Raw genomic sequence first — 15,984 nt, forward strand, 5'->3', positions numbered from 1 at the left:
ATACTTCAAATCCATACCAGGCAAAAAACTATAATGTTTCTGTGGGAATTGTATACATCATTATGGAATCAAGTCACCAGGAAAAAAAATATGTTTGATGTTTCTAACCAGCAGATTTTTTTTTCCTTGATGACTTAAACTAAAGTAAGACGTAATGGACTGGTCCTTCTCAGACCTATACACCAGAAGGTAAAGCCTTAAGTAAAAATGCACACAAGGAATTAAGAATCCTCTCAATCTGGGGCACCTGGGTGGCTTAGTCGGTTAAGCGTCCGACTTTCGCTTAGGTCATGATCTCGCGGTTCGTGGGTTCGAGCCCCGCGTCGGGCTCTGTGCTGAGTGCCAGCTCAGAGCCTGGAGCCTGTTTCAGTCTGTGACTCCCTCTCTCTCTGACCCTCCCCTGCTCACGCTCTCTCTCTCTCTCTCTCTCTCCTAGAAATTTAAAAAAAAAATTAAAACAAAAAAAGAATCCTCTCAATCTATTAACTAGCTCATTTCTCTATATGGTATTATTATTAATATTATTCAAATTTTTCATTGTTCACTATATTCTCAAAGAATTTACATGAAAACTTTTTTTTTTTAATTTTTGTTTTGTTTTGTTTTGTTTTGTTTTGTTTATTTCTAGGAGAGAGAGAGAGAGACAGCGCGAGCAGGGGAGGGTCAGAGAGAGAGGGAGTCACAGCCTGAAACAGGCTCCAGGCTCCAAGCTGGCAGTCAGCACGGAGCCCGACGCGGGGCTCAAACCCACGAACCGCGAGATCATGACCTAAGCGAAGGTCGGACGCTTAACCGACTAAGCCACCCAGGCGCCCCGAAAACTCTTTTAAGTACATGAAAATGTTCATTGGCAAAACCGTGGAGTGTTAATAATGAGAACTGTAAACATTGCTACAGCTAGTTGAAAATGTTAACAAACCTACCAAAAATAACATAAAATAGGAAACCTCCTCTACCGTTCAGAGGAGAGCCGCAGAAGAAAATAATAACAAAGAGATAGAAGAGAATGAGAATAGGCCTATAAAAATCTGAAAAAGAAACAATCTGTTAGATCAAGCAGAGAAAAAGTTGATTTATTTGCTTATTCAACAAATAACTGCCTACTATGGGCCAGGACTTGTACTAGATGCTAGATATAAAAAGAACAACAAAACAGTCTTTATCTCTTGCCCTCATTCTGGAGAAGATACCTTAAACAACTAATGCATGCATATATATAAATTGTGATAAATGGATCTAAAGAAAAAGGATGGTACAAAAACAAAAACAAAAACAAAAAAGACTTAATTTAGACCACAGGTAAGGAAACAGCTCTCTGAGAAAGAGATACTTTAAACCTAATGGTTGAGTTGGGTAGTTGGAAAGAAAAGGAAAAGCTGCTTGGGAAAACAAAACAAAAGCTCCAAGGTCCTCAGGACAGAGCATGACAGGTTCTGGGAACTAAAGGAAGCCCACTGCGACTGAACCGTAATAACTGAGCACAAACAGAGCCCAGTCAAGATGAAGTCAGATAACTGCTGTATGGAAAACTGATGGACGATGGATGGGAGGGAAATGTGGAAGTAAAAATAGTTTAGAGTACTGCTACAGGAAGCTAAGTTAGAGTTGATGAAAACTGGGACCAGGCTGGTAGAAAAGGAGACGAAAAGAAACAGGCAGAGTATTTTTCTTTCATTTAGAAGTGGAATTAAAAGACCTTTAAACAAAATAATTAAAATGCTCTGCTATCTTGCTTCTCTGAGATATGAAAAATTACTAAAATGGTCCCTCAAAGATCCCCCACTCTTAACAGCTAAAATCTGTGGAGACTAATGAAATATCACTCCTGTTGATTGTGTTATATTATATGGCAAGTTGATCTTAAAATAGGGAGATTATCTCAGTGGGTCTGATCTAATCAAATGAGTCCTTAAAAGCAGACAGCTTTCTCTGGCAACAGCAAAGGAAGGCAAAGAAATTTGAAGAATGAGAAGGATTTTGATGTGCCATTAGTGGTTTGAAAATGAAGAGGGTTCTGTGAGAAGGAATGTGGGTGGCTGGCTTCTAGGCATGATAATCAGCCCCTACATGACAACCACCAAGGAAATAGGGACCTCGAGATCTTTCATGATGATCTAGATTCTGTTAACAACCAGGATAAGCTTTGGAAGTAGAGCATTCCCTTGAGCCTCCAGATAAGTTCAGTCTGGCCAACACTTTGGTCTTAACTTGAAACCTTAAGCAGAGAACCTAGTGGAACATTCCTGGACTTCTGACCTATACAGAACTGTAAGATAACAATGGGCATTGTTTTAAGTAACACATTACACAACAACAGAAAAGTAACGGAAAACTATCGCCCCATACACTGTGTGAGAAGTTAACAATTTAGTAATCTAAATCAGATTATATTCTCGTCATAGAAAGAAATCTAAGAAAAATAAATTCAGCTTGCTATTCCTCCAAAGACTAAATAAAGATGTAGTTGGTTATTGGAGAACACATTTAAATGTGACTCTGAAATTAAATGTCAGGTACGTGATACAGAATTAAAGTTGTTTTTATTAAGGCTAAACCTGTGCAATTCAATATAGTCACTAGCCTGATATGGCTACTAAATATTTGAAATATGATATCTTACAGTGAGATGTGCTATAAGTGCAAAAGATACACAGGATTTTGAAAACTCCATATAAAAAATGCTAATTTCGAAATCCAAGAGGCACAGAGAATTCCCCTCAGACGTAACTTGAATCGATCTTCTGCACGACATATCATAGTGACACTGGCAAAGTATAAGGACAAAGAGAGAATTCTGAAAGCACCTAGGGATAAAAGGGCCCTAACATACAGAGGGAAACCTATCAGAGTGGTGACAGACCTATCTACTGAAACTTGGCAGGCCAGAAGGGAATGGAAGGAAATCTTCAATGTGATGAACAGAAAAAAAATATGCAGCCAAAAATCCTCTATCCAGCAAGCCTGTCATTCAGAATAGAAGGAGAGATAAAAGTCTTCCCAAATAAACAAAAATTGAAAGAATCAATCACCACTAAACCAGCCCTACAAGAAATCCTGAGGGGGATTCCGTGAGGGAAATGTTGCAAGGAACACAAGGTACCGGAGACACCACCAGAAGCATGAATCCTACAAAGAACACAATGACTCTAAACCCATATTTTTCAATAACACCGAATGTAAATGGGCTAAATGCTCCAATCAAAAGACAATAGAGTAGCAGAATGGATAAAAAACAAAATCCATCTATTTGCTGCCTACAAGAAACTCATTTTAGACTGGAGGACACCTTCAGATTGAAAGTAAGGGGATGGAGAAATATCTATCATGCTACTGGAAGTCAAAAGAAAGCTGGAGTAGCTATACTTATATCAAACAAACTGAACTTTAAAGTAAAGACAGTAGGGAGGGGTGCCTGGGTGGCTCAGTCAGTTAAGCATCTGACTTCGGCTCAGGTCATGACCTCACGGTTCGTGAGTTTGAGCCCCACGTCAGACTCTGTGCTGACAGCTAGCTTAGAGCCTACTTCACATTCTGTATCTCCCTTTCTCTCTGACCCTCCTCTGCTCACGCTGCCTCTCTCTCTTTCTCTCTCTCAGAAATAATAAAACATTAAAAAATTTTAAGTAAAGATAGTAACAAGGGATAAAGAAGGGCATTATATAATAATTACAGGGTCTATCCATCAGGAAGAGCTAACAATTATAAATGTCTACGCACCGAATATGAGCACCTAAATACATAAAACTATTAATCACAAACAGAAACAATCCTATGTATAAGAATGTGCTCCCCGAAAAACAAACAACCCAGTGAAGAAATGGGCAGAAGATATGAACAGACACTTCTCCAAAGAGGACATCCAGATGGCCAACAGACACATGAAACGATGCTCAGCATCCCTCCTCATCAGGGAAATACAAATCAAAACCACACTGAGATACCACCTCACGCCAGTCAGAGTGGCTAAAATGAGCACATCAGAGAACTCTAGATGCTGGCGAGGATGTGGAGAAACGGGCACCCTCCTACACTATTGGTGGGAATGTAAACTGGTACAGCCCCTCTGGAAAACAGTGTGGAGGTTCCTCAGGAAACTAACAATAGAACTCCCCTATGACCCAGCAATAGCACTGCTAGGAATTTACCCAAGGGATACAGAAATGCTGAGGCATAGGAGCACATGTACCCCAATGTTCATAGCAGCACTCTCCACAATAGCTAAAACATGGAAAGAGCCTAAGTGTCCATCAACAGATGAATGGATCAAGAAGATGTGGTTTATCTATACCATGGAATACTACATGGCAATGAGAAACAATGAAATCTGGCCATGTGTAGCAACATGGATGGACCTTGAGGGTGTTATGCTGAGCGAAATAAGTCAGGCAGAGAAGGACAAATATCATATGTTTGCACGTATAGGAGGATTAGGAGGAACTTGACGGAGGAACAAGGGGGAGAAGAAGGGGGGAAATGGTGGGGGAAAGGGAGAGAGGCAAACCATGAGAGACTCTTGAATGCTGACAAAAACTGAGGACTGATGGATGTGGGGGGGAGGAGGGATGGGCATGGAGGAGGGCACTTGTGGGGATAAGCACTGAGTGTTATGTGGAAACTAATTTGATGATAAACTATTTGTAAAATAAAATAATAATAAAAATATAAAATAAAATAAAAGTGTCTCTTGATTTCAGTTCAGGTCATGAACTGCATGGAGCCTGCTTAAGATTCATTCTCTCTCTCTCTGTGACTCTCTCTCCTGCTCACAGGCTCTAAAATAATTTTTAAAAATTAAAATACCTCAATAATATTTTAATATTGATTACATGTTAAATGGTAATATATTTCAATGTATGATACCTGGATGTACTGTCTTTGGTTAACTAAATTATTAAAACTAAATTCACCTATGTCTTTTCAATTTTTAAAATGTGGTTACCAAATTTTCAATTACATATGTGGTTCAATTATACTCCTTTTGGACAGCACTGGTCTAGACTTTCAGGCAAGTGTCCTCTTCCAAAATGCCAGTCAACTACAAGTATTCCTTTCCCTCATAGTTCAGTGACATTAATGGCACACAGCTCTGTAAAAATACAAGCTGACTGGTATGGCAGTTCAAATATTAGTGAGAACACTGACCAAACAAACCTCTCATACAATGAAGCTGGACAGAGTAATTTGGTAATATCTAACTAACAAAGTCAAAGTGTAAGTAATTCAATCTGACAATCCCACTTTTAGGTATATACCCAGGAAATCTATAAACATATGCAAAAGGAGACACGTCCAAACTGTAGAATTATTTGTAGAGCAGAGAATGCCAACTCTCCACCAAAGTTTTGTGCTCTTTTTCCCATAGTGTAGAACTGTTATCAGTTCTGTCTGCTGTGCAATGTGGGCCATAGGTGGTGCCTATGGGGCCACCTATGACTTGCCTTCTATTAAATGGGAAATGTAAAGAATTATAATATATGCCCTTTCTAAAGACTGGCTCCTAAAAACTTCCAACACCATTCTCCACTCTTCTATGCTTGCTGTATGGATGTTGATGCCTAAAGCAACCTTGGAAACTACAGGTTGAAGGTGACATACCCTCTATTAGCCTGGATCCCTTAATCACTCTCTAGAAGACAACCTTTTCTCTCCATTGAGGGTTACTCTGTGAGCAAGAAATCAACACTATGTTAAACTTTTGAGATTTTTGGATTTATCCATTAGAGTAGCTATTGTTAAACTAAAAATCAGAACAACCCAAATGTCTGTAATAGACTGGATAAATCAGACAATGGAATGCTATATAGTAGCTAAAGTGAAAAAAAACCTAAATCTCTATGTATCAACAGAAACAAATTTTTTTTTAAAAGTCTCAAGATAACTAGTTATAAGAACAAAAACAAATTAAAAGCCCAGCATATATTGACACCATACAAATTCATGTGTAGTAAAAATATAAAAATACAGAACAGAAGGATACATTACAAGAATTCTCAGATTACCTTTGGGAAAAAAGAAATGGGTTCAGAGAAGAGAGTGAAAACAAAGTCTTCAATTCCATATGAAGTGTTTCATTTCTTTAAAATAATCCTAATTATGATAATTTGTTGAAACCAAATGATGGGTATATGGATATTTTATTTTTCTATTTGGTAAATATTCAAAGTATTTCATAATACCAAAAAAATATTCTTTTTAAATATATATCTGCTTAGATGGTAAACTAATAAAGCCTTGTTAGAGGACATTTTAAAACTATGAATCAAAAGCCTTAAATATTTAAGTATGTTTTAACACAGTCCCAACACTAGAAATACACTCTAAGAAAATTAAAAGTTTGCCCAAAGTATGAGCATCACAGTATTCTTAGAGTAACTAAAAACTGCTTAACACCTAAAAAGTCTAACAAAATTGTGATTAAATTACTGAGTGCTCATTTTAAAGTTACACAGGATATAATGGGAGGTGCGATGAGAAGTCTGGAGGTTAGGATGAAACAAGACTGGCAACAAACTGATCATTGCTAAGGGTGGGTGATGAATGTATTATTTTATTTTTCATATACTTAAAATTTTCTATAATAAGTTTTGTAATGCATCAAAATTTACTAAGTTTATTTTTAACTAAGTTTTTTAAAAAGCAGTTTAAAATAGTAAGAACTATACTTTTATTTTTTTAGTTTTTTTATTTTTAATTTATTTTTAATGTTTATTTATTTTTTAGAGAGAAAGAAAGAGAGAGAAAGCAATGTGGGAGGGGCAGAGAGAGAGGGAAACATAGAATCCGAAGCAGGCTGCAGGCTCTAAGCTGTCAACACAGAGCCAAATACAGGGCTCAAACCCACAAACAGTGAGATCAGGACCTAAGCCAAAGTCAGACACTCAACTGACTGGGCCACCCAGGCACCCTAGAACTAATCTTTTTTTTTTTTTTTTAATCTCAGCTCATTCACTGGATTAGCAAATATTTATTGTATTTTGTATATGTACCTCTCAATATATGTACCTATAAATCTAATGCAAATGCCTCCAAACACTTGCTCAGGCACCCTACCAAAATATTTGGAGCACCATGAACCTCCTCCCCCACATGTGTATACTTTTCTCTCTCCCCAACCATATATATATACCTATATATATGGTATATATGTATACATATGGAATATCTGTATATGTATACAGATATTTATAAATTACATACATACACACACACATACACACATGCACATTTGCACACACAAATTCTCACCAGTAATTTTTTTTTTTAAGTAGGCCCCATGCCCAATGTGGGGCTTGAACTCAAGATCCTGAGATTAAGAGTCACATGCGACTTCGGCTCAGGTCATGATCTCACGGTTCGTGGGTTCAAGCCCTACATCGGGCTCTGTGCTGACAGCTAGCTCAGAGCCTGGAGCCTGCTTCGGATTCTGTGTCTCTCTCTCTTTCTGATCCTCTCCTGCTCACGCTGTCTCTCTCTCTCTCTCAGAAATAAAACATTAAAAAAAATTTTTTAAAGAAAATCACTGCTCTAGTAAAAAACACATATTTGTTGAGAAAAAAAATGAATCAAACAAGTGCTACAAAAGGAATAAGCATTGGGTATTCTAGAGGAGCACATGGAAAAGACACTTAACTCATTAATGAGTGTGGAGATGGTGAATAAGCTGTTGTTAAATGGAGACTTAAAGAATGGGTAAGAGATTGGATTGGGCAGGGTGGGAGTGGTGGTGCATAGTATTCCAGGCAGAAGGGATAGTGTGTTATAGGCAAAGGTGCAGAGGTAAGACCAAACACAGCACATTCAAACTAATATATTAGTAATCTAAAATAGCTGTAGTTTCTAGAGCTGTAGAGGTGGGATTGGGACAGTGATTCAGAGATGAAGCTGATGGGATAAGATTATAGGGCCTTCTTTGGATTTTATCTAAAGGGCAGTGGAGAGATAAGTAATGAAAGTATATAGTAAAGAACTTGGCCTTGCTCAGAAAGAGGTCTGGCCTTTTTCTGTGGCTCCCAGGAGGTAACCTCTAAACTTTGGAATTTCTGGAGTAATAGGAGTGCCTTTGTTATTTATGATGGGCCCCTGGGACCACGTGGTATCAGCCTGACTTCCAGTCCAACAAATCAATAAATCTCAATAAAAACTCTGGACACCAGGGCCCCTGGCTGGCTCAGTTGGAAGAGGGTGCCCCATGCTGGGCATAGAGATTACTTAAATAAATAAAACTTAAAAACAAAACGAAACAAAAAACCTCTGGACACTGAAGCTCAGGTGAGCTTCTTGGGCTAGAATACTCTAAGTGTTATTATCATACATTAATCCTGGAGAGGGGAGCACATCCCTGAAGAGAATAGAAGTTTCACATTTGAAACTCTCCTATACTGTGTCCATGCATGTCTTCCTTTGGCTGGTCCTAATTTGTTTTCTGTTTTGTTTTGTTTTGTTTTTATTTTGTTTTTAAGTTTATATATATATTTTTAGAGAGAGAGAGAGAAAGGGTGGGAGGGAGGGAGGGGCAAAAGGAGAGGGAGAGAGAGAGAATCCCAAGCAGGCTCCACACCATCAGCACAGAGCTAGACGCGGGGCTCCAACTCACAAACCATGAAATCATGACCTGAGGTGAAATCAAGAGTCAAGTGCTTGGGGTGTCTGACTGGCTCAGTTGGTTAAGTGTCTGACTTTAAGGTCATGATCTCACAGTTTGAGAGTTTGAGCCCTGCCTGGGTTCAATGCGGACAGCTTGGAACCGGAGCATGCTTTGGATTCTATGTCTCCCTCTATCTCTGCCCCTCCACTGTTTGTATACTGTATTCCTCTCTTTCAAAAATAAACATTTTTTAAAAATTAAAAAAAAAAAAGGAAAAGAAAGACCCGGATGCTTAATTAACCACTGAGCCACCTAGGCACCCCCTGCTTTTTGTTTAAAGATTTTTAAGCAAACTCTACACCCAACCATGGTGCTGAAACTTACAACCCGGAGATCAAAAGTCACATGATTTGCCAACTAAGACAGTCAGGTGCCCCTGGCTGGTCGTAATTTGTAATTTTTCTCTATAATGAACAATATCTGTTAGTACAATAGCCTTCAGGGAGTTCTATGAGTTTTTCCAGTAGATTATCAAATCTAGGGATGGTTTTTAGAAATCCCTAAACTTACAGTTGATGTCAGATGTGAGGGTGTCTTGTGTGGTCTCTTCCATCTAACTCTATAGCTGGACCCTAACTCCTTGCAGCTGGGTCAGAAGTCCTGGGCAGACTTGGTGGTCTTGAGGGTTGTGCCTTTAATCTCTCAGTCTGGCTAACTCTGAGAAAAGAGTAAAATGTTTAAGCAGTGGGTGACAATTAGACAATCTACTAATACAGATTCTAGAGGAATCACTTTGGAATACACTGGAGAAGAGTAAGATTGGCAAAAGATGACAATGACAGTGGGAATGGAGAAGGACATATCTATGAGATGTTTACAAGGCAAAATTGACTGAATGTGAGGGGTGAGAAAAAGAGAAATCAGGAACGGACCTCCCAGAAAGAGAAACAGATTTTAGTTTTGTTTGTTTTGGGGGAGACAGAGGGAGTTGGAGGATTGAATTAGGTTCTGAACAGTGAGAAGCCTTTTGGATATCTAGGTAGAACTGTTCTATCTTTCCAAGCAAAGATGGAAGCAGAGTTGGGAGGGGCGCCTGGGTGGCTCAGTCGGTTAAGCATCTGACTTCGGCTTAGGTCATGATCTCACAGTTCGTGGGTTCAAGCCCCGCGTCAGGCTCTGTGCTGACAACCAGCTCAGAGCCTGGAGGCTGCTTCAGATTCTGTGTCTCCCTCTCTCTCTCTCTGACCCTCCCCTGATCACCCTGACTCTCTCTCTCAGAATTAAATAAAACATTAAAAAAAAAGAAAAGAAACAGAGTTGGGAATCAAATATCCAAAGTCATGGGAGAAATTGATATCAACTACAAACAGGACAGACATCAGAGCTGAAAAGGCTAAGGACCAAACATCAATATTCAAGGGATAGGCGGAGTACTTAAAAGCTCACAGAAAATCAGCAACTTGAGAGGCAGGAATAAAACCTGAAAACTACGGTTAACAATGAATGCTTGATAATTTTCTTCTTCTTTCTACTAATGTGAATTTTCTCTGCTGCTTATAGTGAACACTTTTTACTTTTTTTTTAAAGTTCATTTCATAATTTTGAGCCAGAGAGAGCACAAAAAAGTAAAGGAGGGGCAGAGAGTGGAGAAGAGATTCCCAAGCAGGCTCCGCAATGTCAGCACAGAGCCTAACACAGGGCTCAATCACAGAACCATGAGATCATGACCTGAGCTGACATCAAGAGCTGGACACTTAACTAACTGAGCCACCCAAGCACCCCTATTTATTACTTACTAATAAGAAAAAATGTGTAGTTTTAAATGAATATTATAAAACTTGCATCCATGTATTTTTTATTGATATATGTAAAAGTGAGACAAAGTTTCTGACCTATGTCAAACTTATTAATGTTTCACATAATTCAATATAACTGAATTATTAGTGTCTATAACCAAAGATTTTCTTTTCAAAGCCATTTTAAAAGTGCCCCCCACCCCCACCCCTCATTACTATCTGGAACTACTTAACTTTGCCAGAGTGCTGGAATATCTGTCTCCCCATCAATAAGTCCAATGAGTAACTGAGGAAACAACTGCTCTAAAAACATTAATGACATATATCTCTAGTAAAGACTTCACAGCATGGGCTTCTGGATTAAAACAAATAGATTTATCCTCAATATAGTGTAGACAAAATACACAGTATTGACCCATGTAACCTATACACGTAGCCTCATATTCATATCTGCTCTAAGATCAGTTATTCACTTATTTATAGTTATTTATTTACTTGCAAACTGTTTGAAAGCTACAAAATATCTCATGTCCACCCTTTCAAAGACAGTACCTCATTAACCTCAAAAACCCTAATATTGTCATTAGAAAAAGGCTATATGTAAATCATTGGAATTTTTTATTGACAATAGATCAATTCAGTAAAACAGTTCTAAAATATCACATGCATTTATCATTGATTCCTAAGGTTTAATAAACTGGAAAAAATGTTTAAATGGTCCCTAAAAAGGTATTTATAGCCCACAACAGAGGTCTTTCTCATCCAAGGAGATCTTTGCTAGTTTCAAATTTGTTGTTCTTATTCTTTCAAACTGTTACATGTTGTTTTTATCTATCTAAATATATATTTCCCATTTTGAAGGCAAAATCTTCATCCCAAATACTTCTCTGAAAAACTTTTAAGTTGCTAATTATAACTATATTTTGTCTATTTAAACCTTGATCCTTTACTTATCTAAGTAACTGCATATCTCAAGTTAGTCCTTGAGACTCCATCAAAATGAAGAATGTTAACTATATCTGCTGTTCCTATTCTAAAGTTCTGGAGAAGCAAAATATTGAGGAAAAACATTCACTACCTTTTTTTTTTCTTAATTTTCAACCAGTCTATACATAAAACAGCAATGAGAAGATAAGCACTTTTCTTCATTTTCTTTGGAGAACCTTAGTCTGTTTAGCAGCTATGTATGGTATATTTCTAAAAACCTAACAGAAAACACACACTAGAGACTTATAAAACTGGTATTAAGTGCAGTGTGATTTTCTTCTTACACTAGTCCCAACTATCAAATTGGTGAATATATAGTTTAGGTAGCTCTATTTAAGAATTTTAGGGGCACCTGCGTGGCTCAGTCAGTTAAGCGTCTGACATCGCTCAGGTCATGATCAGGTCATGATCTCACGGTCCATGGGTTTGAGCCCCGCATCAGGCTCTGTGCTGACAGCTAGCTAGGAGCCTGGAGCCTGTCTTCAGATTCTGTGTCTCCCTCTCTCTCTGACCCTCCCCTGCTCATGCTGTCTCTGTCTCTCTCTCAAAAATAAATAAAACATTTTAAAATTTTTTAAAAAAAGGAATTTTAGTACCATTTGACAAGTATGACAGAGTTTTTAATGCACATTAAGAATTCCCAAAATAAGGAGTGGGTGGTTGAGAAAACATTTTGGAAAAAAATATAATAGTCTTCCTCAAGTAACCAATTTCAACATATTTCTTTCCTTTTTTTTTTAAGTTTATTTACTTGAGAGAGAGAGAGAGGGAAGGAGGGAAGGAGGGAGGGCAGGAGGGAGGGAGAGAATCCCAAGCAGGCTACACACTGTCAGCTCAGAGCCTAATTCCGGGTTCCATCTCACCAACAAGGAGATCATGACATGAAGGTGAACGCTTAACCAACTTAGCTACCCAGGCACCCCTCAACATATTTCTAATCAGAATCATTTCAAAATATTTCCTAGGAAATTTGAGGACCCATCATTTTGACTACGTAAAGGAGAGTTGTGCAGTTAAGAATTTATGTTGAGAAATGTCAGAACTACTTGTACATAATTTGTCATTTGTGAATTTAGATCCACTTTTCTCATCTGTAAAATAAAGTGCTTAGACAGAAACATGATCTACCTCTACAGTGTCTTCCAGTATTAACTCTGGTGACGAACTGACAGTATTTTTTATATAAAAAAAATTTTTAATGTTAATTTAAAAGTATATTTTTTAAACTGTGTTTTCTATTTGCTTTTTTTAATCTGTTAAAGATTTTGAAGATACTTTACATAAACAACCCAGCCATTTTATATCTGAATAAAAACAGATTAATAGCTTTTGCACAAAACACAGTAAATAAAAATCATGAAATCTTTAACTTTAGGTGAAATCATATTTTCTAACTGTGCTAGTTTTACTTCAAATCCAAACTTGTTCTCAAATGGTCATTTATCATTAGAATACCTTTTCTAGTTTTACGTATACTGAAACTAATCTTGCTTCCTTTCCATATGGAAAAACAAATCTACTTACCATCTTACTTATCTTTATATAGATTTCAGTTTTTAAAAAATCTTGAATGGCAAATGTTCATGGTTGTTATAAACTAATGACTCTTTTTAATGGACCTTCTCTACTGTTTGTGTTTCATTAATTCTGTCACTGCATTTGTAAAGGTAAGAACTGTCAAAATAAAATTAGTCTGACACTGAGATAAATTCCACTACTTTGGTAAACATTTCCATTTCATTTTAAGTAGAAAGTTTTAAGTGTCTTTATTTAGTGTTTATAAATGACATTTCATAAGCCCTTTTCTATGATAGTTTTCAAACACTATAAAGAAATACTGTAAAATGTTAATATTGTTTATCCCTGGTGGTGGTATTACACGCCATTTTATTTTTTTACATTTCCCAGAAAGCATTATTACTTTGGTAACCGGATAGTATTTCAAAATTAAATTTCAAATAGCTTATAAAGTGTAGGACATCAACACAGTCCACTTCTACAGCAGATATGTTAAATGTTTTTTCCCTATTGATAAACCTCTGCTTCAATAAGAAGAATGATTTGATCAGGTGTCTGTTAGATTGGATGAAGACCTAACAATTACTTTCCAGGCCCTTCTTTTAAGTCAGGCTTTTGAGAAAATCCAAGAAGTGAGTCTGAATTTAATGGCAGTGAATCTTGCAGCAGTAAACTTTTGGGGGGCCAGAATAACAGCTTCCATCCGAACTATCAGCAGAATGCCAAGACGCTCTCAGGTTTACCAATGTTTTCAGAGATTTGTCAGTATTTTCCTCTGTCATTATTTCAGAACAATTCCATTTAGAAAGAAACGCAATTGTAAACCGTTTCTATTTCAAGCCCATAAAAACCAGAACTGGGATGAAAGGCAAAGCCTCGACCTTTCTATTTTAGACTTTCATCTGTGTAGCTAAGCCATCTGCTTTCTCTCCCCTACCCCATCTACTTAATGGACTGAAAATACTGTACGTAATTGCAATTTTACCAAACCAGCCTGACTTTTCCACTTTAACGAATTATAACTCTGTCTTTCACCTGAACCCTCGCTAGTAAAAATGTGCTTAATTACCCTTCCCTCTCAATTCCTTCCCACCTCCCTCAATTACGAGTTACCAAAAAATCTTTACTAAAAGACACTCGGCTTCCGGGGATTAAGCCATCTAACGCCCGCTTCACTTTCAGCACTGACGGAAATCTACTCCAGTCTCTCCTCCTGTGGTTATAAGGCCGAATTATTATCACTGTTTTTTGCGGTTACGCAGGAGGCACCTCGCAGCTCAGCTTTATAAAGGAGTCGCGTCTCTCCGCCGCCAAACAAGGGACTCAGACTGGGAAAAGGCAGACCCGGGTGGCAGCAAACCTCCAAGAGGAGAAAGGGAGCTGGGAAGAAGACAGAGCTCGTAATTCTGAAAGAAAGAAGCCCTAAAGGAAAAGGGTGTTCGTGAAGTGGAGCAAGAAGTGGGCGGCCGAGGTGCAGCCGCAAGAAGGGGCCGGAGCCGGCGGGAGGGCGCCGGGGGCGGCTCCCGGTCGGGCAGGAGGCGCGGAGGCCGAGGCGGGCGTGGGCAGCTCGCAGCGACCGCCCGAGCGGGAGCGGCTGCGGCGCTTCCAACCGCGCGAGGCGCGGGTGTGGGGGTGAAGAGAAGAAGCGAGAGCGGCTGAGGGGCCGAGAGAGCCGCGTCGAGGCCGATGCGCGGGGACAGCGGGCCCACCCCCAGCCAAGCCCCGCTACTTAACTATTTGTAGAGCTGCTGCAGGCACAGGTCCAGGCTCTCGCCCTCCACCTCCTCACGGGTGATGCGCTCCGACAGCGGCCGCGGGAGCGGGGGCAGAGGCGGCAGCTGGGGCTGCGGCGGCGGCGGCACGGCCGACTGCCCCCGGGCTGCCGCCGCCTCCTCCTCCTCGCCCTCTGCCGCCGCCACCGCCTCTTCCTCCACCGCCTCCTCTTCGGGCTCGGGGTCTTGCTGATGCTCCTGCTCCCCCTCCTCCGTCGCGGCTACGGCGGCCGCCTCCTCCCCGGGGTCCTCGACCGAAGCCTCGGCCGCCTCAGCCACTACCAGTTCGGGCTCGGGCTCCAACTCGGGTTCGGGTTCCGGCTCAGGCTCGCCGCCGCCGCACGGTCCGCGAAACTCGCCCAGGAATAGCTCCAGGAAGCGCCGGTAAGTTTTCTCCTCAGGGCTGCAGCCGGCCATCGTTGCTCATGCCCCGGGGCCGACCGGGAAAGTGGGGGGGGGGGGAGTCCAGGAAGGGGAGGGGGCTGCTCTCGAGCCTCGGGCTCCCGCAAAGGCTGTTAACTGCCACACCGGCACGAGCGATCAGCACTAGGTTGCCTGGAGAGGGCTCCCGCAGGCGTGCGCGCCGCCGAGCGCGGACGTGCGCGGCCCGGGGGCGGGGGCGGAGCGTGCCGCCCCCTCCCGGGTCTGGAGGGAAAGTTGGTGGCGGGCGCGCGCGCAGGGTCCAGTGGCGGCCCACCCTCCAGCCCTCCGGAGAGCTCAGCCCACGCTGCCTAGAGACTGTCGCCATGGCAACCGGCTCTAATTAAGAATTTCAGGGTCCCTCCCGTCGAGCCCGCGGAGTCGAAAGGACACTCCACTCGACCGCTCTCCAACTCTGCATGCCTTTATTGTATGGATACCCTAGCCTCGAGTGGGTAAGAGTGAACTAAGACATCTCTAAGTCTAGCTGTTGGTTCCCACTTGGATTGGATTTACCTCAGTTTTCCTTATCTGTCCCTGCCTTGCCTTAGTGTAGGTATCTATCTGTTCAAAGATACTACAGTGTCAACACCTTTTGTTGTTGATGACATTAAGAAGTAATTTGAGGGAGGGGGTTATCAAACATCTACCAAGTGGTAGGTTGCTTTGCATATATTCTCTCACTTGATTCTACGAAGAAAGTGGTGTTGTCCTCATTTCTCAAAAACAGGAACCAAGATTAGGTCCTTTAGTTGCTTCAAGATTTCAAAGCTACCAACCATGGCATTGTAATCAGAACCCAGGTTGTCAGCTTCCAAAGCCTTCTAAAATCTTTTTCCTTTGCTCTTCCTTGCTTCTGAAGATTCAACACTGCAATATGTCTATAAAGCCTTATTTCTATAGGACT

At 40.4% G+C, this 15,984-nt stretch overlaps 1 protein-coding gene across 1 annotated transcript in view; it reads right to left on the reverse strand.

The window, feature by feature from the left end:
* PPM1E (protein phosphatase, Mg2+/Mn2+ dependent 1E) overlaps positions 1-15,104 on the reverse strand; it is a 221,537-nt gene extending 206,433 nt beyond the window's left edge. Inside the window, exon 1 of the mRNA XM_039247299.1 lies at positions 14,620-15,104. Coding sequence (XP_039103230.1) covers positions 14,620-15,074 — 455 coding nt within the window. The 5' untranslated portion in view covers positions 15,075-15,104. The remainder of the gene's footprint in view (positions 1-14,619) is intronic.
* Positions 15,105-15,984: the final 880 nt, after the last annotated feature.

The sequence above is a fragment of the Hyaena hyaena genome, unplaced genomic scaffold (assembly GCF_003009895.1).
Source record: "Hyaena hyaena isolate Hyena2069 unplaced genomic scaffold, ASM300989v1 scaffold_298, whole genome shotgun sequence".
In the NCBI taxonomy this organism is placed as follows: Eukaryota; Metazoa; Chordata; class Mammalia; order Carnivora; family Hyaenidae; genus Hyaena; species Hyaena hyaena.